Source organism: Pseudophryne corroboree, chromosome 1 (assembly GCF_028390025.1).
Source record: "Pseudophryne corroboree isolate aPseCor3 chromosome 1, aPseCor3.hap2, whole genome shotgun sequence".
Lineage (NCBI taxonomy): Eukaryota > Metazoa > Chordata > Amphibia > Anura > Myobatrachidae > Pseudophryne > Pseudophryne corroboree.
This window is the reverse complement of record NC_086444.1, coordinates 1034774341-1034800015: the sequence shown is the minus strand read 5'-3', so window position 1 is coordinate 1034800015 and position 25675 is coordinate 1034774341. Positions and strand designations below refer to the sequence as shown.

Genomic DNA, 25675 nt, shown 5'->3' with positions numbered 1-25675 from the left:
CGTTTTCCACTCATCCCCCGATCTGATTCTAATGAGATTATATGCTCCTCTCAGGTCAATCTTGGAAAAAATAACAGCCGAACGTAGCTGATCAAAGAGGACAGAGATCAGAGGCAGAGGGTAAGTATTCTTTACTGAGATTTTATTCAGGGCTCGAAAGTCAATGCAGGGTCTGAGGGAACCATCCTTCTTCTCTACGAAGAAAAAACCTGCACTTAAAGGGGATTTAGATGGCCTGATAAACCCTTTCTCAAGACTTTCTTTCACATACTCATTCATGGCCACAGTTTCAGGACCAGACAATGCATATAACCTTCCTTTAGGCAACGTGGCACCAGGAATTAACTCAATGGTACAATCATAAGGCCTATGGGGAGGCAAAATATCCGCATTGCCCTTGGAAAACACATCCAAAAAATCTTGGTACTCTCCAGGAATATGTGCGGACCTGGCAGCAGCTACTCGGATAGGAAGTGTAATACATTCTTTATCACAGATGGTACTCCATTGTAGAATCTCCCCAGACTGCCAATCTATGATGGGATTATGAAAGGCCAGCCAAGGGTGACCCAGAACCACAGGAACTGCTGGACAATGGGTAAGAAAAAACTCAATCTTTTCAGAATGTAGAGCTCCCACCGAGAGCAAAACAGGAGGTGTACATAGAGAAATAACCCCATTGGATAAGGGACTCCCATCTAAACCATGCATGGTGATACACCTACTTAAGGTTAACTGAGGAATACCTAAGGCCTTGGCCCATGTTAAGTCCATAAAGTTTCCTGCAGCTCCACTGTCCACAAAAGCAGAGACCGAGGAACAGAGGCTGTCATAAGAAACTTTAGCAGGAACCAATAGTGAATTATTTGAGGAGATGAGCTGTAGACCAAAGTGAACCCCCTCACTATTCACTTGGTCAGGAAGTTTCCCGACTTGTTTGGGCAACTACGGGCAAAATGTCCCTTACCTCCGCAGTACAAACACAGACCAGAATTTTGCCTCCTGGTTCTTTCTTCCGGAGACAATTTGGAGAGACCAATCTGCATAGGCTCCTCCATGTCTATCGGAACGGAAGAAACACAGGGAAAAGAAACTACAGATGCCCCTTTCTCAGTCCTCCGCTCTCTGAGCCGACGATCTATTTTAATAGAGAGCTCCATGAGTTTATCAAGGTTCTCAGGAGCGGGATACTGAAGGAGGCTGTCTTTTATAGATTCAGATAAGCCGAGGCGAAACTGACTGCGCAGGGCAGGATCATTCCAGCCACAGTCGTTCGACCAACGGCGAAACTCCGTACAATAATTCTCTGCAGGATTCCTACCCTGTCTTAGAGCACGCAACTGACTTTCTGCGGATGCCTCTCTATCAGGGTCGTCATACAATAGCCCTAAAGATTTCAAAAAAGCGTCTACAGACGATAAGGCCGGATCGTCTGTCTTTAAACCAAAAGCCCAGGTCTGAGGATCCCCCTGAAGCAGAGAAATTATAATTCCAACCCGCTGAGCCTCCGTACCTGAGGAAACTGGTCTTAAACGAAAATACAGTTTACAAGACTCTTTAAAATTAAAAAAAACTGTTTTCTATCCCCAGAAAAACGGTCAGGCAGATGCATTTTTGGTTCAGGGATGACCCTCGGGGAAGTCCGTAACAGATCTTCCTGTGAGCTCACCCGGAGGGACAGATCCTGAACCATCTGGGTAAGTTCCTGAATCTGACTAACCAAAAACTGGCCAGGATTTGGCCCAACACCGGTGGGATTCATGAGGCCGACAAAATTCTCCCTACTGGATAAGTGAAAAAATTAACTCCTGTTGAAATTTTTTCTTTTGTCTGGCCGGTGATAATGTTACGATTCCTGTACTCCAGACTGGAGAAGATCTTATGGCAGAGATCTGAGTACAGGAATGAAATACAGGTTGTGGGAGCTGGAGAGCCTAGTAACCCCTGGCGCCCTAACTCCGTTGTCTCGCCCGTGTTATCAGAAATCCCCTGCGAGACTATGGTTGCTTGAGCCCATGGCAGCCGCGTTCGAAGGGCGGATTATGTCTGCCCAACCCCGATGCCCCCGCAGGTCTTAATGGGAGACAAGGGGAAGTCCGAGACAGGGAGATAACAAGGGGCCCTCTGACTAAGCAACCAAGCCAGGGGTTACAAGCTAACTTAACTAAATAAAAAGGTATGTGCGGACTAGCCGCCAGGGAAAAGGACAACCAATGATCCACGGATCCGACACTCCTATCCGGCACCGCTGGACACCAGAGTGGATCTTGTGGAAGCGGAATCCTCCGCAAAGCTCCAGAACTCAAAATAAACACAATAATAAATAGTAGCGGACAAGCCGCAACACACGGCTGCGCCGCGACTCACGAACACCACCAGATGTTAAAGGTGCTCGGTCAGACTCCAGGAACAGATGGTAACTTCCGAGTACTGGATCACTGAGAACAGGAACAAACGAACAGACCGGGACTGGGAACTCTCTCTGCAGCAGAATCAGGCAAACAGGAAGCTATCACCGGCGTCTGTGAGGAGTCCTGGGAGTGCTTTTAACAGAGAGTCTTCCAATCAGCTGTTTGGAGGCTGATTGGATTAAATGCCATGCAGCTGACAAGCTGCATGGCCAGGGAAACAGATGAGTGATAATTACAACATGCCGTGCAGCTGCATGCTACACAGCCAGGAAACCAGTGATGATATAAACTTAGACCCAGCAACGGGGAACACGATCCGACAGTGGCGTCCCCGTTGCTAGGCGCCGGCCGCACTGACGAGCGGACCCTCGGCGCCTAACAGAGGTGCTTGGAGGCAGGAAGGTACTTGGAGGCACGGAGGTGCTTGGAGGCACGGAGGTGCTCGGAGGCACAGAGGTACTTGGAGGCACGGGGTGCTTGGAGGCACAGGATGCTTGGAGGCACAGGATGCTTGGAGGCACAGGATGCTTGTAGGCACAGGAGATCACAGGGACGAAGGAGCTCTGGAATCACAGCTTCCGCAGGAGAAACGAAGATACTCAGGCACCGGATCTCTGCCTGGTGTCTGGTTTTAAATCCCCCGCCCTAGCCTGATTGGTGGAGCAGGCAGGTGACGTCAGACCTGCTCCGCCTCCTTGCCCTCGCTTATGATGGCGGCGTCCTTGCTTCCGGGAAGCCGCCGGAGGGACGCGCCGACCCGCCGCCGAAGCCCGCCAGGAGAAGAGAGGCGCCAGGCAGACCAGGCCACCCACAGGGACAAGCGCGGTCGCCGCTGCCCGAGGTGTGTGACATTACCCCCTCCTCCAGGAGTGGCCCCTGGACACTTCCCGGGTTTAGTCGGATGTCTGGAGTGGAAGATCCGAACCAGACGAGGAGCCGTTACTTCAGTAGCCTCAATCCAACTTCTCTCCTCAGGGCCATAACCCTTCCAGTCCACCAAGTACTGTAATTTTTTATGAAGATAACGAGAGTCAAGAATAGCTTTGATTTCAAACTCCGCTCCAGCTTCTGCCACTACAGACGTTGGCCTAGGGAATGCTGAGTGGAACCGATTCAGAATGAGGGGACGGAGTAGAGAAACATGAAAGGCGTTAGGTATTCGAAGATGAGCAGGCAAACCCAGTTTACAGACCACAGGATTTAAGACTTGTAGCACCGGGTAAGGACCGATGAACCTTGGTGCGAATTTCATGGTGGGCACCTTCAACCGGAGATTACGTGTGGACAGCCATACCCTGTCCCCAACTTTATATTGAGGTGCGGCTCGCCGTTTCTTATCTGCGAAGAACTTGTACCGGACAGAAACCTTCTTAAGATTAGCATGAACCTTTCTCCAAATTTGTCCAAAGTGTTGTAGAGTGGACGCTACAGCAGGAACCTCTACTATCGGAAGGCTTGGAAATTCTGGAACACGGGGATGGAACCCGTAGTTGACGAAGAATGGTGATTCCCCAGTGGAAGAATGAAACAAATGGTTATGGGCAAACTCCGCCCAAGGCAACAACTCCACCCAGTTGTCCTGTGAAGGAGAGAGATACAAACGAAGAAAAGTCTCTAGATCTTGATTGACTCGTTCCGTTTGACCATTTGTTTGGGGATGATAAGCGGACGAAAACTTAAGTTTAATTTGTAGGGTTGAACAGAGGGCTTTCCAAAACCTGGCGGTGAACTGTACTCCACGGTCAGAAACAATCTCTTGTGGCAACCCATGCAAACGAAAATGTTCTCGGATAAACAGTAGAGCCAGTTTCGGTGCTGTCGGGAGACCAGTCAAAGGCACAAAGTGTGCCATCTTCGAAAAACGGTCAACGATAACCCAAACGGTGTTGCAACCCTTGGAACAGGGCAAGTCAGTGATGAAGTCCATGGAAATGTGAGTCCAGGGTCTCACAGGGATAGGCAGAGGACGAAGTAACCCTGCAGGAGGCAGACGAGGAGATTAATGTTGTGTACATTGGGGACAAGAATTAACGCAATCTTGTACATCCTTCCTCATGGTGTTCCACCAGTAAGACCTTTGCAGAAACTTGTACATCTTCTGGGCACCGGGATGACCGGAAAACTTGGAGTTATGGACCCACAGTAGTATTCCTGGCCGGAATCTAGCTGGTACGGACATTCTTCCAGGAGGAGGAGCTGGAGTAGTTAAAGCAGCAGAGACAGAAACTGGATTCAGAATTAAACCCCGCTCAGGAGGTTCATCCTCGTCTGTGGAAACTTGTGAACGGGAAAGCGCATCTGCTTTAATATTGAGAGTCCCGGCCCGGTACTTGATAATGAACGAGAATCGGTAAAAGAAAAGTGCCCATCTCGCCTGGCGAGGATTCAAGCATTGTGCGGATTTGATGTACAGCAAATTCTTGTGATCCGTGTAGATGGTAAACACATGTTTAGCCCCTTCCAGAAGATATCTCCACTCTTCCAAGGCAGATTTGATAGCCAAGAGTTCCTGGTCTCCAATAGTGTAATTTCGTTCGGCCGGAGAGAATTTACGAGAATGGAAGCCACACGGATGTAATTTCTTATCAGAGGAGTACTGGGAGAGAACAGCCCCAACCCCGACTGAAGATGCATCAACTTCTAAGAAGAAGGGTTCATCGAAATTTGGTTGTTGGAGAACTGGAGCCGTCATGAAAGCTAACTTTAAGTGAGAAAAAGCTACAATGGCTTCCGGAGGCCACAAACTTGGATTAGAACCCTTCCTCGTCAGAGCGGTAATGGGCGCAACAATGGTGGAGAAACCCTTAATGAATTTCCTGTAGTAGTTCGCAAAGCCCAGGAACCTTTGTATTGCTTTCAAAGAAAGAGGCTGAGTCCAGTCACGAATGGCAGACAGCTTTTCCGGATCCATGCGAAGCTCCGTCCCCGAGATGATATAACCGAGGAACGGAATAGATGTTACTTCAAAGGTACATTTGGAAAGCTTGGCATAGAGATGATTCTCTCGTAAACGGTGGAGCACCTCTTTGACTTGAGTCCTGTGTTCGACAAGATTCTTGGAAAAGATCAGTATGTCGTCCAAATATACCACAACACTCTGATACAGCATGTCACGAAAGATTTCATTGACGAATCCCTGGAAAACCGCGGGAGCATTACTAAGACCAAACGGCATCACCAAGTATTCGTAATGCCCATCTCGGGTATTAAAGGCAGTCTTCCATTCATCCCCCTCTCGGATGCGTATAAGATTATAAGCTCCCCTCAAGTCGAGTTTGGAAAAAATGCGGGCACCACGAACCCTATCAAATAATTCTGTGATTAGTGGCAAGGGGTATTTATTCTTAATAGTAATGTCGTTTAAGCCGCGGTAGTCGATGCATGGTCTCAACCCCCCGTCCTTTTTCTTCACGAAAAAGAAGCCCGCACCAGCAGGGGAGGAAGAGGGGCGAATAAATCCCTTGAGCATATTGGACTTAATATACTCCAACATGGCTTGAGTCTCGGGAAGAGACAGAGGATATGTGCGACCACGGGGTGGCGTCTTCCCTGGGACAAGGTCAATAGGGCAGTCCCAAGGCCTGTGAGGTGGTAACAGGTCAGCAGCTTGTTCCGAAAATACGTCCTTGTACCCTTGATATGCCTCCGGAATGTGCTCTTCATCCGTTTTGGAGGTGACACGGAGCGGACAAACAGGAGTAAGACAATTAGTGTGACAAAAGGAACTCCAGGACAGAATTTGTGACGACTTCCAGTCGATGTGGGGATTATGACTTTTTAGCCAAGGCATTCCAAGAACCAGATCATGGGGCATTTCTGGGATTACCAAGAGTTCCAAATCTTCCTGATGTAGAGCCCCGACCTGCAGCTTAACTGGCCCCGTGCGCCACATTATAAGACCTTTGGAAATTCTAGTCCCGTTGATGGCTGTCAGTGAAATTGGCCGCTCGATAGGCCGTAACTTTAAACCCAAGCTTTGGGCACAGAAGGAAGAAATGAAGTTCCCTGCAGCTCCGGAATCCAATAGGGCTTCACAAGACTTGGAGACTGAATCGGAGACTAGAGTTACTGGAAGCAAACAGTCCGAAGTTGGAGAAGCTTTTGTCGTAACCCCCAGCTTGACTCCTCCGGAACAAGCTAGGCCTGCCCGTTTCCCGGACGAGATTTACAAGATTTAAGAAAATGATCCGCGGCTCCACAGCAAAGGCAGAGTTTACCCTCACGACGACGCTGTCGTTCTTCCGGAGACAGTCGGGATCGGTTAATTTGCATGGGCTCATCTGAGCTAGGTGAGGCCACCGGTCTAGGAGTAGGATTCCGGAACCTGGAACGATCCGGACGGCTACGTTCTCTTCCACGCTCCTGCATCCGAAGATCCACCTTGACGCAAAGGGAAATCAGATCTTCTAATGGATCCGGCAGATCTCTGGTAACCAGCTCATCTTTCAGCCGGTCGGAAAGACCGTTCCAGAAGGCAGCTCTCAGGGCGTCATTATTCCAGCGTAGTTCGGAAGCAATGGTCTGGAAATGAACCACGTACTGACCCACGGAACGGGCGCCCTGTCGAACACGGAGCAAGTCGGAAGAAGCAGTGGTCATTCTGCCGGGTTCGTCGAAAATCCTTCGAAAGGACGAGATGAAGTTGGTATAGTTGGAAACCATGGGATCAGATCGTTCCCATAATGGAGACACCCAATCCAAAGCAGAACCTTCCAGCAGAGAAATAATATATGCTACCTTGGACCGGTCTGTAGGAAAGTTGTGTGCAAGTAGCTCGAAATGTACCTCGCATTGGTTCAAGAAACCACGACAATTTTTAGGATTCCCATTATAGCGGGACGGAGTAGGCAGCTGAAGGCGTGGAGTGATACCGGCCGATAGTTGAACATTGCTGGCAACGGCGACTGGTGCGACTACTGGAACAGGTGCCGGAATTACTGAGGCTAGAGATGCCTGAATCTGATCCAGACGCCCGGACAACTGCTGGAGGTACTGCATCACCTGGCCTTGTGCCGCTTCCTGACTTTGTACTCGAGAAGCCAGGTTCTGGATGGCACTTGAGTCCGTGTTCCGATTCCCCGGGTCCATGGGGCCTGAGTATACTATCACTGACCTGGTTTGGGAGTGTTGTGGACTCGGGGCTTCTTCCGATGACCGGGAAGAGGAACCGCTACTGGGTCGCAGTAGAGATGGCCGGATGTAGGTCTTCCTCATGCAGGATTAAGACGGCAGGCAGGAAGCACAGAGGAATTATTGAAGGTCTCCTGAAAGACAAGACTTGTAGAAATACTGAAGGCTGAGGTACTGAGATATTGAAGGCACTGTGGTGTTGGAGACACTGTGGTGTTGGAGGCACTGAGGTGCTGGGAGTACAGGGAGTGCTGGGAGGCACTCGGAGGCACGAGGGTGCTTGGAGGCACGGAGGTGCTTGGAGGCACGAGGTAATTGGAGGCACGAAGGTGCTTGGAGGCACGAGGTGCTTGGAGGCACGGAGGTGTTTGGAGGCACAAGGTGCTTGGAGGCACGAGGTGCTTGGAGGCACGAGGTGCTTGGAGGCAGGGAGGTGCTTGGAGGCACGAGGTAATTGGAGGCACGGAGGTGCTTGGAGGCACGGAGGTGCTTGGAGGCACAGAGGTGTTCGGAGGCACCAAGGTGTTTGGAGGCACGAGGTGCTTGGAGGCACGGAGGTATTTGGAGACACCAAGGTGTTTGGAGGCATGAGGTGCTTGGAGGCACGGAGGTACTTGGAGGCACGGAGGTGCTTGGAGGCACGAGGTGCTTGGAGGCAAGGAGGTGCTTGGAGGCAGGAAGGTACTTGGAGGCACGGAGGTACTTGGAGGCACGGAGGTGCTTGGAGGCACGAGGTGCTTGGAGGCAAGGAGGTGCTTGGAGGCAGGAAGGTACTTGGAGGCACGGAGGTGCTTGGAGGCACGGAGGTGCTCGGAGGCACAGAGGTACTTGGAGGCACGGGGTGCTTGGAGGCACAGGATGCTTGGAGGCACAGGATGCTTGGAGGCACAGGATGCTTGTAGGCACAGGAGATCACAGGGACGAAGGAGCTCTGGAATCACAGCTTCCGCAGGAGAAACGAAGATACTCAGGCACCGGATCTCTGCCTGGTGTCTGGTTTTAAATCCCCCGCCCTAGCCTGATTGGTGGAGCAGGCAGGTGACGTCAGACCTGCTCCGCCTCCTTGCCCTCGCTTATGATGGCGGCGTCCTTGCTTCCGGGAAGCCGCCGGAGGGACGCGCCGACCCGCCGCCGAAGACCGCCAGGAGAAGAGAGGCGCCGGGCAGACCAGGCCACCCGCAGGGACAAGCGCGGTCGCCGCTGCCCGAGGTGCGTGACAGTTCTGTTGTTGTGCAAAGTGATATCCACCCACATCCAAAGATAGCGCTACTTCATTTATTTCAAAAAGATATCGCCCCCTCTGATACATACGTTATTTGCCATATTTTGTCCACTGCCAAACGTCTCTTAGCACGCAATTGGCATACATCCACAATACCCCATTGGACCGACATAGTGAAAGCAGTCCAATCCAATTTCGAAAGAGCAGAAACGCTTCTTGGCTCACTATGAAGAAGTGGGCTCCATGGTCTAATTATAAAATATCTCATAGTACACTGTGATCAACAGGTGTCATTACCCTCTTCTTCTACTTATATTGAGCCTATTGAATATGTTAATTTCATAATGCCTTTTTTCCTCTGGACCTGTTGGGCCTTTCAGTCAGGTCAATTACTCAACTGTATGTTTTATGGATACTGTACAATTCATTAACTCCTTGCCGCTTTGGACAATATAGCTTTTGTGTGTCTTGTGATGTACCTTGTATATTCCCCCTCCTATGCTCCCTTTCCCTTCCTCTCTTTGTTTCTGTATCTCCTCCCCAATATTGATGTTATCTGTTCAAAATCAATAAAAATTCAACTTGGAAAAAAAAAAGACCTAATGAACGGTGTATTGACTCACAGGGATGAAATGTAAATACAATTTTTGAGGGTTTATTTAAAAATCTTCAGATCTAGCACATTATAATATAGTAGAAAGCAAATTAAGTACATGGATCTTACGCTGTATTTTTATTTGTAGAGCTGAAACTAGGATGTGGTCTCCACAAGTATGTGAAGATGGCCAAACAAATCCATATAAAATAAACCTTGAAGCCGAACCACAGGTAAATAGTACTCAATATACTGTATTAGCAAACTCATGTCTTAGATTAGTTGGTTTTGTATGTAAATGATCTGAACATTTAAAACGCTTACTGTACCATAATGTATGATAAAATGTTTCAGTCTAAATGAAGACCTGGAAAATCCTCATTTATATACCCATTAGATTTTGGGCAATATAACCAGGGGTGGAACTGTTCCTCACTGGGCGCTAAAGTAAAATTTGGTAGTAGCCCAGCAATGTCATTCTTGCCTCTCTCTCTTATCAATAATGTAGACTGGGAAAAGTTCTGAGCATGAGAATGGAGTAGCAGCCTGAGGGGGCAATCTGGCACCGGTGGGCTATGCTCACCTCTAGTTTTATCCTAGTATAATGGTCCATTTCTCCTACTAATGCTACTACTGAATTGTTATTACCAATAATCAGAGAAGCTGAGAACTTGCATGTAAAATCTAATCAGTGTACGCATTAATACACTCACCAAGAGCCTGATTCAGAGGTGGATGCAGCGGCAATGTCAGATGCAAGCGGCCAATGTTTTAAATCAAAGGGATAACGTATTCTGCGCTGGTGTTCATGGGGACCTACTCAGTAAAAAGTACAAAACTATAATTAATAAGCGCTAAAACGTGCATGTAAATTTATATGTGTATATTTACTAAACATACTTTATATAACAAGTACTGAATAAGCTAATATTAAAAATGGTTCAATAATAATATATGTAAATACAATGTTTATGCTATTGTTTGATAGACTATTGGAGCTGGGATTTGTTCACTGCTTACAGTCCAGTACCCATGGAAAAGTATGAATTCTGATTGCAGAGCCTAGCTAGCCTGACTAGGTAACTCTGCTCTTCTGCTTATCTCCAGTTCCCTGTGGGTCTTCCAATACGTTTCATTCCATGTGTAATACTTACACAAGGCCAATGCTTTGTCTGTGCATGTGCCTAGGTCACACTGACCCGGGCATTTAATGGCCAGCAACTGCGTCCAAACATGCAGAGCCACTGGTAGCACTGGCCATGTTCTGACAGACTTTCTGAGCAACCATAGGGCTGTTCTAATGTCCAATGTGGCGAGTGATGTGCAGCCGATAGTGGGACTTACGTAAAAGTGATAGATTAGCACCATATCCGGTGAGCATCTCTGTACAAATTCCATCAGCTGTGGCATTAGCACACAGACACAGTTGTGCTGCGTAGTAAGATGCAGCCATGGCTGCATTAATGTCCACCTCTGCGTCAGGCCCTAGGCTTTCTTCTTCTTTTTCATTATTTGTGTGTGCTGTATGCAATAAGCAAAATAAGATTTTACTTACCGGTAAATCTATTTCTCGTAGTCCGTAGTGGATGCTGGGTACTCCGTAAGGACCATGGGGAATAGACGGACTCCGCAGGAGACAGGGCACTCTAAGAAAGAATTAGGACTACTGGTGTGCACTGGCTCCTCCCTCTATGTCCCTCCTCCAGACCTCAGTTAAGGAAACTGTGCCCGGGAGAGCTGACAGTACAAGGAAAGGATTTTGGAATCCAGGGTAAGACTCATACCAGCCACACCGTATAACTCGTGATAAACTTACCCAGTTAACAGTATGAACAACAACAGAGCATCAGACCAACCTGATGTCACCATAACATAACCCTTATTTAAGCAATAACTATATACAAGCCTTGCAGAAGAAGTCCGCACTTGGGACGGGCGCCCAGCATCCACTACGGACTACGAGAAATAGATTTACCGGTAAGTAAAATCTTATTTTCTCTAACATCCTAGTGGATGCTGGGGACTCCGTAAGGACCATGGGGATTATACCAAAGCTCCCAAACGGGCGGGAGAGTGCGGATGACTCTGCAGCACCGAATGAGCAAACACAAGGTCCTCCTCAGCCAGGGTATCAAACTTGTAGAATTTTGCAAAAGTGTTTGAACCCGACCAAGTAGCTGCTCGGCAAAGCTGTAATGCCGAGACCCCTCGGGCAGCCGCCCAAGAAGAGCCCACCTTCCTTGTGGAATGGGCTTTTACTGATTTTGGAAGCGGCAATCCAGCCGCAAAATGAGCCTGCTGAATCGTGTTACAGATCCAGCGAGCAATAGTTTGCTTTGAAGCAGGAGCACCCAGCTTGTTGGATGCATACAGGATAAACAACGACTCAGTTTTCCTGACTCCAGCCGTTCTGGCTACATAAACCTTCAAAGCCCTGACTACCTCTAGTAACTTGGCATCCTCCAAGTCACGAGTAGCCGCAGGCGCCACAATAGGTTGGTTCAAATGAAAAGATGACACCACTTTTGGCAGAAAGTGCGGACGAGTCCGTAATTCTGCCCTGTCCATATGGAAAACCAGATAGGGGCTTTTATGTGACAAAGCCGCCAATTCTGACACACGCCTAGCCAAAGCTAAGGCCAACAGCATGACCACCTTCCACGTGAGATATTTTAACTCCACGGTTTTAAGTGGCTCAAACCAGTGTGATTTCAGGAAACTCAACACCACGTTAAGATCCCAAGGTGCCACTGGTGGCACAAAAGGGACTGAATATGCAGCACTTCCTTTACAAACGTCTGAACTTCAGGAAGAGAAGCCAGTTCCTTTTGAAAGAAAATGGATAGGGCTGAAATCTGGACCTCAATGGACCCCAATTTTAAGCCCAAAGTTACTCCCGACTGTAGGAAGTGAAGGAAACGGCCCAGCTGAAATTCCTCCGTAGGGGCATTCCTGGCCTCACACCAAGCAACATATTTTCGCCATATACGGTGATAATGCTTAGCCGTCACGTCCTTCCTAGCCTTTATTAGCGTAGGAATAACCTCCTCCGGAATGCCTTTTTCTGCTAGGATCCGGCGTCCAACCGCCATGCCGTCAAACGCAGCCGCGGTAAGTCTTGGAACAGACAGGGCCCCTGTTGCAACAGATCCTGTCTGAGAGGCAGAGGCCATGGGTCCTCTGTGAGCATTACTTGCAATTACGGATACCAAGTCCTTCTTGGCCAAACCGGAACATGAGTATTGTTCTCACTCCTCTTTTTCTTATGATTCTCAGCACCTTGGGTATGAGAGGAAGAGGAGGAAATACATAAACCGACTGGAACACCCACGGTGTCACTAGTGCGTCCACAGCTATCGCCTGAGGGTCTCTTGACCTGGCGCAATACATTTGTAGCTTTTTGTTGAGGCGGGATGCCATCATGTCCACCTGTGGCAGTTCCCACGACTTGTAATCTGTGTGAAGACTTCTTGATGAAGTCCCCACTCTCCCGGGTGGAGGTTGTGCCTGCTGAGGAAGTCTGCTTCCCAGTTGTCAACTCCCGGAATGAACACTGCTAACAGTGCTTTTACGTGATTCTCCGCCCCGCGAAGAATTCTGGTGGCTTCCGCCATCGGCGGTTTACATGAGCCACTGCGGTGATGTTGTCTGCCTGAATCAGCACCGGTTGGTAGCGAAGCAGAGGCTCTGCTTGACCTAGGGCGTTGTATATGGCCCTTAGCTCCAGGATATTGATGTGCAGACAAGCCTCCTGACTTGACCACAGACCCTGGAAATTTCTTCCCTGTGTGACTGCCCCCCACCCTCGGAGGCTTGCATCCGTGGTCACCAGGACCCAGTCCTGAATGCCGAACCTGCGACCCTCGATAAGGTGAGCACTCTGCAGCCACCACAGAAGAGACACCCTGGCCCTGGGGGATAGGGTGATCAGCCGCTGCATCTGAAGATGCGATCCGGACCACCTGTCCAACAGATCCCACTGACAGGTCTTCACATGGAACCTGCCGAAGGGAATGGCTTCGTATGACGCCACCATATTTCCCAGGACTCGCGTGCATTGATGCACCGACACCTGTTTTGGTTTTAAGAGGCCTCTGACCAGAGTCACGAGCTCCTGAGCCTTCTCCGCCCGGAGAAAAACTTTCTTCTGGTCTGTGTCCAGTATCATGCCCAAGAAGGGCAGACGTGTCGTAGGAATCAGCTGCGACTTTGGAATATTCAGAACCCAGCCGTGCTGTTGCAACACCTCCCGAGAGTGTGCTACGCTGATCAGCAACTGCTCTCTGGACCTCGCCTTTATGAGGAGATCGTCCAAGTATGGGATAATTGTAACTCCTTGCTTTCGCAGAAGCATCATAATTTCTGCCATTACCTTGGTAAATATTCTCGGTGCCGTGGACAGACCAAACGGCAACGTCTGGAATGGGTAATGACAATCCTGTACCACAAATCTGAGGTACGCCTGATGAGGTGGATAAATGGGGACATGACGGTATGCATCCTTTATGTCCCGAGACACCATATAATCCCCCCCTTCCAGGCTTGCGATGACCGCTCTGAGCGATTCCATCTTGAACTTGAACCTTTTCAGGTATATGTTCAGGAATTTTAAATTCAATATGGGTCAGACCGAACCGTCCGGTTTCGGTACTACAAACATGGTCGAATAATAACCCTTTCCCTGTTGAAGGAGGGGAACCTTGACCACCACCTGCTGAAGATACAATTTGTGAATTGCAGTTAACACTGTTTCCCTCTCGTGGGGGGAAGCCGGCAGGGCCGTCGGTGAGGGGGCATCTTCTCAAAGTCCAGCTTGCATCCCTGAGACACAATATCTATTGCCCAGGGACCTAACAGGGAGTGAACCCACTTGTGGCTGAACTTACGCAGGCGTGCCCCCACCGGGCCTAGCTCCGCCTGTGAAGCCCCAGCAACATGCGGTGGATTTTTGTAGAGGCCGGGAAGGACTTCTGTTCCTGGGACCTAGCTGTGTTGTGCAGCTTCTTTCCTCTGCCCCCGCCTCTGGCAAGAAAGGACGCACCTCGGACTTTGTTTCTTTGTTCTAAAGGCTGCATTTGATAATGTCGCGCTTTCCTAGGCTGTGCAGGAATATAAGGCAAAACAACAGAATTACCAGCTATAGCTGTGGAGACCAGGTCCGAGAACCCTTCTCCACACAATCCTCAGCCTACCATATGCCTCTTAAGTCGGCATCATCTGTCCATTGCATATTCTACAGGACACGTCAAGCAGAAATCGACATAGCTTTGTCTCTAGGACCCGGCATACTCATGTCTCTCTGGGCATGTTTTATATATATATATATATATATATATATATATATAAATCCCTTAAGACAGCATCTTTAATATATATATATATATATATATATATCTCTATATATACATATATCTATATATATCTACATACTAGGGTCTCAATCTCTGCTGATAAGGTACCTGTCCACTCTGCCCCAGCGCTATAAACCCATGCTGACACAATCGCCGGTCTGAGTAGTGTACCAGAATGTGCACGCTATCTGCAGGATCCCTGAGAATAGCTGTTACGACAGGTTATCTTTTGGGCAAACGTGACACCCTAGGGGAAGATTCCCATCGTATCCTGGCCCTAGTGGGGAAAGGATCCTGCCTGAGAATTCTTTGTGGGAAACTGCAGTCTCTTGCCTGGAGATTCCCGCTCTTTTTCCTCATGAGAGGAGGGAAATTTACCTCAGCTTTCTTCCCCTTAAACATGTGTACCCTTGTGTCAGGGACAGATGAGTCATCAGTGATATGCAAATCATCTTTTATTACAATAATCATATATTGAATACTTTTCTGCCATTTTGGCTGTAACTTTGCATTATCGTAGTCGACACTGGAGTCAAACTCCGTGTCGACATCAGTGTTCATTATTTTGGATAGTGAGCATTGAGAGACACTGAAGGTCTCTGCGACAGGGGGACAGACTTGGGTAGATTTCCTATCTGTTCTCTAACCTTTTGTGCAATAAATTCACCTCAGCACTTAATTACACATATCCAACAGGTGTTGGCGTTGTCGACGGAGACACCCTCACACACACATTTGCTCTATCCCCTCCTTAGGGGAGCCTTTTTCCTCCGACATGTCGACACACACGTACCGACACACCACACACACAGGGGATGCTCTATTTGAAGACAGTTCCCCCACAAGGCCCTTTGGAGAGACAGAGAGAGAGTATGCCAGCACACACCCCAGCGCTATATGACTCAGGAATCACACAGTAACGTAGTGTTAACCCAGTAGTTGCTGTATATATTGTTTTTACGCCAAATTTATGTGCCCCCCTCTCTTTTCACCCTCTTCTATCGTGCTTCTGCAGGGGAGAGCCTGGGGAGCTTCCTCTCAGCGGAGCTGTGGAGAGAAAATGGCGCTGGTGAGTGCTGAGGAAGAAGCCCCGCCCCCTCAGCGGCGCGCTTCTGTCCCGCGATTTTGTGTAAAATAATGGCGGGGGCTCATGCATATATACAGTGCCCAGCTGTATATATGCTCTATTTTCCCAGGAGGTACGAAATTGCTGCCCAGGGCGCCCCCCCTGCGCCCTGCACCCTACAGTGACCGGAGTGTGTGGGTTAGTGTGGGAGCAATGGCGCACAGCTGCAGTGCTGTGCGCTACCTCATATGAAGACAGGAGTCTTCTGCCGCCGATTTTGATGTCTTCTTGCTTCACTCGCCGGCTTCGGTCTTCTGGCTCTGCGAGGGGGACGGCGGCGCGGCTCCGGGAACGGACGACCAAGGTTAAGTTCCTGTGTTCGATCCCTCTGGAGCTAATGGTGTCCAGTAGCCTAAGAAGCGCAACCTATCCGCAGTTAGTAGGTTTGCTTCTCTCCCCTCAGTCCCACGTAGCAGAGAGTCTGTTGCCAGCAGATCTCTCTGAAAATAAAAAATCCTAATAAAATACTTTCTTATTAGCAAGCTCAGGAGAGCGCACTAAGGTGCACCCAGCTCTGACCGGGCACAGATTCTAACTGGGGTCTGGAGGAGGGACATAGAGGGAGGAGCCAGTGCACACCAGTAGTCCTAATTCTTTCTTAGAGTGCCCTGTCTCCTGCGGAGCCCGTCTATTCCCCATGGTCCTTACGGAGTCCCCAGCATCCACTAGGACGTTAGAGAAATAGAGTTTATTATTGCTTGAAAATGTAGAGCAGGATTACCTAAACTCAGTCCTCATGGCACCCTAAAAGTACTGCTTTAAGGATATCCCACTAAGCACAGGTGACTTAACTAGTACTTCAGTCCGTTTGATTTAACCATCTGGCCACAGATGTTTCTCTCCCAGCAGTTATTACATTGGGACTCTGAAGTGTAATACCATTGGTGACCTGGAGTCCAAGGGCAATAACTGCTGGCCCTAGGACTTTGAGCAGTACTGGACATAAGCTGTGTGATAGGAGGGGAAGAGTCAGAGAAAAGTTCTAAAGAGCCCTTCTAGGGAATCGGGCCCACGCTCATATTTATATTAGCATTGCAACAGGTGTCACCAATTCTGGTGAACAAGTGCATATGGGAGAGGGATTAGGTTAAAGAAATAATAATAATGAAACAACTCTTCAATTCTGTCGACGTAGCACAGGCTTGCTTGTCTTTTCCACAAATCTGGGCTTAGCAGAGTCTGAAACACTAAAGATTATTGGTATATCTTATATATCCATACCATGGAATCAATCTTAGGCAATATTTGCTGCTTGCAACAAGCTATGGCAGCTTCTAACCAACAGCTAGACAACAAGGTTTTGTAAATTGGCTGCAGAACTGTTAAGGGCACACTAGAAGATATTTTTGAAAGATCTGAAAGATAATTACGATTGTGAACGATATATCGTTCACATCATCTAGTGTGTATGGCCCTCCAATCAACGATGCACGCACCCGCGCTCGTTGACTGGAGGTCGGCGGTTGGCCTTGCTGCCTGCTCAATGTGAGCAATGTTACTTGTGACATCGCTCATCACGGCATGTGTGTACGAAGCCGCGATGAGCGATGTGCACAATGTGACATAGCTCACCTCCCCCTGGCAGCGGCTCCGTCCCCGGAAGCGTCTCCCTCCCCTCCAGCGGCTTCATATCTGAGCCGCTGACGGGAGTCGCTGACCGCTCGGCGCGTCTCCCTTCCAGCGGCTCCCTCCCCGCCAGCGGCTTCATTGGAGATGAGCCGCTGACGGGAGCCGCTGAACCCATTATAATTAATTGTATATTAAGTTGGTGGCACAGTGGGTTTATAACTTCATTGGTGGGGCAGTGGACGGAGACGCTGAGCGGTCAGCGGCTCCCGTCAGCAGCTCAGCTAGGTGCAGCTCTCCTAGCGGCGTGAATAAAGGACAACAGCAGGGCATGCGTGTAGACAACGTTTCAATGCCTTTATTGAGGCATTGCCATCAGGTCTTTTATGCCGCAATAAAGGCATTGAAACACTGTCTACACGCATGCCCTGCTGTTGTCCTTTATTCAAACTGCTAGGAGTGCCGCACCTTTGGACTTTATGTGATTATTATTTGTGGAGGCACCTGGCGCAGTTACGCAGTCTTAATGGGAGAGCCGGGCACTCTGGTCTGTATATGTTTTATACATATTGAACCCATTATAATGAATTTTTTATTAAGTTGGTGGCACAGTGGAAATTGGTGGGGCAGTGGGTGAAAAAAACTTCATTGGCTCCCCCTTCTACAGCCCTGCCCTCACACCCAGAAAGAAATGCCTCCCCAACATTAAAATATGTAAAAAAGGTGCCAATTCCAAAGATATCTTTCATTTTTCAAATTGTTTGAAAAATTTCTTAGTGTGTACACTCAATTTAGTTTGTCAGGGCTCTGGGAAGTTCAAGGGAAATTGTTCATCGTCCACATTGTTCATCTTTCACATTGTCCATGTCTTCTAGTGTGTAGGGCCCATTACAGTGCATGTGTAAAGCGAACCAAACTTGTTCTGCTTCATGTGAGAACAAGATAAAAAGAGTCCTAGACGCGTATGTTACTTTTTTCTAAATGCATGTACAAATATACTTTGCCCCATAGTGTTTCTGGAAGGTGCAAGACGCATCTTTTAAATAGAACAACTTCTGATTACTGACATTTCTATACTCCTGCGTAAAATGGATTTATTAACACTTATGCATACACTGTAGGGCCTGATTCAGAGGAAGGCAGTCACTTTACCGCCTGTTGGGATCCCAGCGGTCAGGATACTGACGCCCCGACGCCGGAATCCCGACACCAGCTGAAATACTGGAGGTTGGAGTGACGACCGTCGGCTGGTTACCCCTCTTGGGTTGTGGTCCACGCCACCACCCAGAGGGGAATAGAACCATATGGTGACCTAAGGTCGCCACCGTGCCCAAATCACGACGAGCGCAGCGAGCCCGCAAGGGGACACGCTGTGCTCGCTACCGCTATCAGGCTCCCGGCGTCGGACTCACTACCTCCGGGATCTCGTACTGATCCAGATTCAGATGTGGTTGGAGGTGCAATTGCTGCTGCTTTCACGGAAGCAGCAGCAAAGCACTAATATGATAATGCGTAGACGCCTCCTGCTTGCATTAGCAATCCGTTCAGTATCTTAAGATGCAGCATCAAATAACCTGCAACACCATCGGCCGGCTGTGTGACCACTGTGCAAGACGGCCACCTCAGTTCCTACAAAGAGGCCAGGAAGTTTCTATCTTCCGACTGAGATCCTGTCCTCGGCACTCGCCTAAAATGGAGACAACAGCGGTACTATGCACCATTTGCCACAACTCCACCACATCTGAATTAGGCCCCCTGCGCACATATATGCAGGGCTTTACAAAGAATATTTCCGAAGATTATTTAGTCTTCAACATCAGTCCCTGTTATAATGGAGCTTACATTCTATTTTCCCTACTACATGGATACAAATATACACAATGTTAATTTATTTGTCAGGAAACAATTCATCTACCATACGTTTTTGAATTGTGAGAGGAAACTACACAGATAGGTCACTGGTTGGAACTGAACCCATGACCCTAGTGTTGTGAGAGGGCAAACCTAACCATTGAGCCACCATGCTGCGCCAAACTCTCTGCTTCTTCTTCTTTTGATCTAATATAAACGGATACGTCCCACATAATGAAAGCTAATTATTGCATATGGATACATAACCAAACACACTCCAGTGTTCTAGGAAGCTGTGGACATATTTTTAAAAGAAGTATGTGAACTACAAAATAATTCAATAAGTGGGTGCAGTGCTGCACATCTGTCATGTGTAAAATATAATCAGTGTGGCTTGCTTGTGTGTTTAATCCGCATGAATTGCAGTTTGGTGTGTTCTATCCAAATGTATACAGGAGTTCAAGCCTATTGGTACAGCTCATAACAGAAGAGCACAACTATTTGTAGCAGGAGCAAACATTGGTGACAAGAAACAGGTAGTGAGTTCTTCCTATAACACCCCAATTGGGCTGTACTCATCCGGCAACATTAAAGATGCATTCCATGGACAGATGAGAGGTCTTATTCCAAATGCAGATGAAATGTAAGTAGTTTCTATGTTTGCGTGCAAAAACATCCCATGCATGAAAAATGTATTAACTGATATTACAAATTATATAACATGTCATATTTTTGTGCAAGTTATATGTACTGGTATACAGACCATTGTTCTGAAACAGTCATGTTTTTTGGACTCAAGAGTGGTACCTGTGAACCAGGCAGGGAAATGTAAGCTGCAGATTTAAGTAAGAATAAAGAAAAGCTGGAAATAGACTAATATATACAATCTATAAGCACCAGTGACAATTGTTACATATAAATCAGAGCCGTTACTAGACATTTTGGTGCCCTGTGCCAGAAAGAGAATTGGTCGCCCCCATATTCGAAATAGGGATAGCGCGAGTCGAAGGCATCAGAATAGTAGCAATTCACATTACAATGCACAGTAGTGTCTGTTATTCACATTACACCACACAGTAATGTCTGTTATTCACGTTACACCGCACAGTAATGTTTGTTATTCACGTAACACCACACAGTAATACCCCTTATACAAATTATGCCACACAGTAGTAACCCTTACACAATACGCAACATAGTAGAGCTCCTTGTACACTTTACACCACAGTAGAGCCCCTTATGCACATTATGCCACAGTATAGCCCCTCCTCCTCATCACTCTTCCTCCTCAGACACAGGTGCACACACAGGTTTAGTGTGAAAGGGGTCAACCCAGGTATAACCTGGGTCCAAGCTGCAGTGTGAAAGGAGCGTAGGTGCTGTGACCCGGGTCCAACCCTGCAGCATGCAGTCTCACTGTCACAGGGGGACTCAGGCCCAGACTGGTCAGCATAATGAAAGCTGTATGGATGGGGAGGGAAGTGGTTATTAGTCAAAGTGTAAAGTGTAACACCACAATAATCACTGATGTAGCATTACAAGTCCTAGTAGCTTGGATTTGCCATTATATGACGATGCCATCTTTCCTAATCGATAGTGAATATTCCATCATCTTGCTTGAAGTAGTTAACTCATAACTACTGTTATTAACTACTGTCTATTACAGGTTTATTTTAGGTCAAAACATAAAAAACAAAAACTGTAGTAGACAGAAAAACTTGCTCTGCTCAGAGCTATATAAATAAAGTGGCCTAACGCAGGTATCTAATCAAAGCGGCTTCCCTATGATTGGCTACAGTGAGTGAAATCTGCTTTGATTGGATATCTGTGTTCACTCCACACAGGTTATGAATGAACTACAGTACATCAATTAATTCCACAAGTATACTTTATCAATGAACTACATTGATAAAATGCAGTTTATTTATAGCCCACATGGGGTCTATAAATCACTATACGATTATATACTCTATATGTGAATGACATGCACTTGCTAAATTGAGTGCCTGGTGAAAGGGGACAACTCCTATCAAATGATTATGGATAAAAGGGTCAACAGTCAGAAGATCGACAATGTTTAGGTCAACACCAAATGGTTGACAGGGTCAACAGGTCGACTGGGAAATTGTCGACACATGAAAGGTTAAAATGAGTTTTTGGTGTCAAAATTTCCATTCCAGCATGTGGAGCCTCAATTAGTGCACCGCGTTCCCTCGCATGGCTTGCCATGCTTCGGCACAGTTTACTATTCCCAATTGTAGTCCATGTGGATGATAAAGTCTGAAAAAATTAAAAAAATTCATCAAAATGTAAAAAACCTCATGTTGACCACATGATGTTGACCATTGTCATGTCGACCATTTGAACCTGTGAACCTTTTGTTGCATGTCGACCATCTGGTGTCAACTTATTGCTTGTCGACCTCTTAACTGTCGACCTATCATCCAGATACCCATCAAATGACTATTATTTTGAAGTATAGGGAACATTTAATGTGGAAAAGCACATTTACAACAAGTGTATTCCAAGACAGATACGCCTGCTCAATAAACATCTTCTAATATCTTAAATTAACATTTCTCTTTTACTTCATATGTATATATATATTCATAATTTATTATTAGAAATGTTCCTTGTATTTTCTTGAACTTTAATGATATGCCCGTTGCAGTTAAATAATGAAGATATTACATTATCTGCTAAAGCTTACATTTGAATTATACCAAACATTTTTTGTCCTACAGGATTTGGGATACTTTGAACACAAGCATAATATGAGGCCTAAGCCTTTTATACTTCCAGGCAGAAGCAGGTTATAATAATTTAAACTATGTCTGTTGTATGCATGCTGATATAGATCATTGAAGCCCTAATAACATTTCAGTGTGAATCAAACACAATGGAAGGCACACTATATAACCAATGGGTTAAACATGTTGCCTTTCATTAACCCACAGGTTCTCAAACTCGGTCCTCAGGACCCCACACAGTGCATGTTTTGCAGGTCTCCTCACAGAATCACAAGTGAAATAATTAGCTCTACCTGTGGACCTTTTAAAATGTGTCTGTGAGTAATTAATACACCTGTGCACCTGCTGGGTTACCTACAAAACATGCACTATGTGGGGTCCTTAGGACCGAGTTTGAGAACCTGTGCATTAACCTATTCATAGTACAGTATATAGTAAACACATCCAAACAGTCTACAAATCTCAGTTCTCTCTTAAATGGAGTCAGTACAACTACAGTATGTTTATGCAGCTAGACATGGCAGAGCTTTTTTTTCAATCATATTTCTAATCTAGAGGAGACTTCAGGCACCTGTACCTGCACCACTGCCAGTGCTTACCTATGCAAAATATCAATAAAGTTTGTCAGTTTAAATTCTGGTCATTGTCAAACTGCACACTGAAAAAGACATTCATACACTATTACAGATCATTTTATAGAGCCACAATGCATACCTCCCAACATGACCCTCTCCAGGAGGGACAGAAAGCTCTGCTTCTGGATTTCCCTCTTAATTTATGGTTGCCATCACCTATGCTGAAACGCCTTTCTTATCCATTACCTGTTCAAAACAGCTGTCGTCAATCATAAATTAAGAGAAAAGTCAAGAAGCAGAGCATTGTGTCCCTCCTGGAGAGGGTCATGTTGGGAGGTATGACAATGCTCATACAATGTATCATTGCTATTTAGCATGTATGAAAAATAACAAGCTAGCATTCTGCATGTGTACATAGTGCATTTATCAGACACAAGGTTATGCTCTGTTGCTTACCATAACAGGATACACCATTGATCTGCATGCTCATCAGTGAACCAACAACTACAAAAGATAAAAAAAATAAGATTTTAAACCTACCGGTAAATCTTTTTCTCCTAGTCCGTAGAGGATGCTGGGGGCTCCGTAAGGACCATGGGGATAGACGGGCTCCGCAGGAGACATGGGCACTAAAAAGAACTTTAGATATGGGTGTGCACTGGCTCCTCCCTCTATGCCCCTCCTCCAGACCTCAGTTAGAAAACTGTGCCCAGAGGAGACGGACAGTACGAGGAAAGGATTTTTGTTAATCTAAGGGCAAGATTCATACCAGCCCATACCATCCACACCGTATAACATGGAATATACGAACCAGTTAACAGTATGAAACAAAACAGCATCAGCCCGAGACTGATCAAAACTGTAACATAACCCTTATGTAGCCAAAACTATATAAAAATCTTGCAGAATTTAGTCCGCACTGGGACGGGCGCCCAACATCCTCTACGGACTAGGAGAAAAAGATTTACCGGTAGGTTTAAAATCTTATTTTCTCTTACGTCCTAGAGGATGCTGGGGACTCCGTAAGGACCATGGGGATTATACAAAAGCTCCAAAATGGGCGGGAGAGTGCGGATGACTCTGCAGCACCGATTGAGCAAACATGAGGTCCTCATCAGCCAGGGTATCAAACTTGAAGAACTTTGCAAAGGTGTTTGAACCCAACCAAGTCGCCGCTCGGCAAAGCTGTAATGCCGAGACACCTCGGGCAGCTGCCCAAGTAGAGCTCACCTACCTAGTGGAATGGGCCTTTACCGAATTTGGTAACGGCAATCCAGCCGTAGAATGAGCCTGCTGAATCGTGTTACAGATCCAGCGAGCAGTAGTCTGCTTAGAAGCAGGAGCGCCAACCTTGTTGGCTGCATACAGGACAAACAGAGCCTCTGTTTTCCTCACCCTAGCCGTTCTGGCTATATAAATTTTCAATGCCCTGACCACATCAAGGGACTCGGAATCCTCCAAGTCCCGCGTAGCCACAGGCACCACAATAGGTTGGTTCATATGAAAAGATGAAACCACCTTGGGCAAAAATTGAGGACGAGTCCGCAACTCTGCTCTATCCACATGGAAAACCAGATAGGGGCTTATGTGAGATAAAGCCACCAATTCCGACACTCGCCTTGCCGATGCCAAGGCTAACAACATGACCACTTTCCAAGTGAGATACTTAAATTCCACCGTTTTAAGAGGTTCAAACCAGTGAGACTTAAGCAAAACGTAACACCACGTTAAGGTCCCAGGATGCCACTGGAGGCACAAAAGGAGGCTGGATATGCAGCACTCCCTTAACAAAAGTCTGTACTTCCGGAAGAGAAGCCAATTCCTTCTGAAAGAAAATGGCTAGGGCCGAAATCTGAACCTTAATGGAGCCTAATTTTAGGCCCAAATTCACTCCCGTCTGTAGGAAGTGAAGGAAACGGCCCAGATGGAATTCTTCCGGAGGAGCATTCCTGGACTCACACCAAGAGAAATACTTCCTCCAAATACGGTGATAATGTTTTCCTGTCACGTCCTTCCTAGCCTTTATCAGAGTAGGAATGACCTCATCCGGAATGCCCTTTTTCGCTAGGATCCGGCGTTCAACCGCCATGCCGTCAAACGCAGCCGCGGTATGTCTTGGAACAGACAGGGCCCCTGTTGTTACAAGTCCTTTCTGAGAGGAAGAGGCCACGGATCTTCTGTGAGCATTTCCTGCAGATCCGGATACCAGGCCCTTTGAGGCCAATCTGGAACAATGAGAATTGTCTGTACTCCTCTTCGTCTTATGATTCTCAATATCTTGGATATGAGAGGAAGAGGAGGAAACACATAGACCGACTGGAACACCCACGGTGTCACCAGGGCGTCCACTGCTACCGCCTGAGGGTCTCTTGACCTGGCGCAATACCTCGGTAGCTTTAGGTTGACGCGTGACGCCATCATGTCTATCTGAGGCAGACCCCACTGACTTGCAATCTCTGCGAAGACTTCCTGATGAAGTCCCCACTCTCCTGGATATAGATCGTGTCTGCTGAGGAAGTCTGCTTCTCAGTTGTCCACTCCCGGAATGAAGACTGCTGTCAGAGCGCTTACATGATTTTCCGCCCAGCGAAGAATCCTGGTGGCTTCTGCCATTGCCACTCTGCTACTTGTTCCGCCTTGGCGGTTTACATGAGCCACTGCGGTGATGTTGTCTGATTGAATCAGAACCGGTAGGTCGCAAAGCGAATTCTCCGCTTGACGAAGGCCGTTGTATATGGCCCTCAACTCCAGTATGTTGATGTGAAGACAAGCCTCCTGGCTTGACCAGTGACCTTGGAAGTTTCTCCCCTGCGTGACTGCTCCCCAACCTCGGAGGCTCGCGTCCGTGGTTACCAGAACCCAGTCCTGAATGCCGAACCTGCGACCCTCCAGAAGGTGAGCACTCTGCAGCCACCACAGGAGAGATACCCTGGCCTTGGGGGACAGGGTGATCATCTGATGAATCTGTAGATGAGACCCGGACCACTTGTCCAGAAGATCCCATTGAAAAGTCCTCGCATGGAACCTGCCGAATGGAATGGCCTCGTAAGTCGCCACCATCTTTCCCAGAACTCGAGTGCAGTGATGCACCGACATCC

At 47.4% G+C, this 25675-nt stretch overlaps 1 protein-coding gene and 1 long non-coding RNA gene across 3 annotated transcripts in view; one reads left to right on the top strand and one right to left on the bottom strand.

Annotated features, from left to right (window-relative positions):
* Nucleotides 1-25675, bottom strand: part of LOC134923608 (uncharacterized) — a 211205-nt gene that overhangs the window by 113429 nt on the left and 72101 nt on the right. The window contains exons 2-3 of the long non-coding RNA XR_010177508.1: nt 23034-23081; nt 22717-22823 (exon numbers count right to left, since the gene is read on the bottom strand). This is a non-coding gene — a long non-coding RNA (uncharacterized LOC134923608). The remainder of the gene's footprint in view (nt 1-22716; nt 22824-23033; nt 23082-25675) is intronic.
* The window catches only part of PDLIM3 (PDZ and LIM domain 3), a 170260-nt gene that overhangs the window by 111102 nt on the left and 33483 nt on the right, over nt 1-25675 (top strand). The window contains exons 3-4 of one of the 2 annotated variants that reach the window (XM_063920766.1): nt 9507-9591; nt 19708-19895. In XM_063920766.1, coding sequence (XP_063776836.1) covers nt 9507-9591; nt 19708-19895 — 273 coding nt within the window. Of the gene's footprint in view, nt 1-9506; nt 9592-19707; nt 19896-21996; nt 22065-25675 lie in introns of both variants that reach the window. The other variant, XM_063920765.1, reaches the window with a different exon arrangement.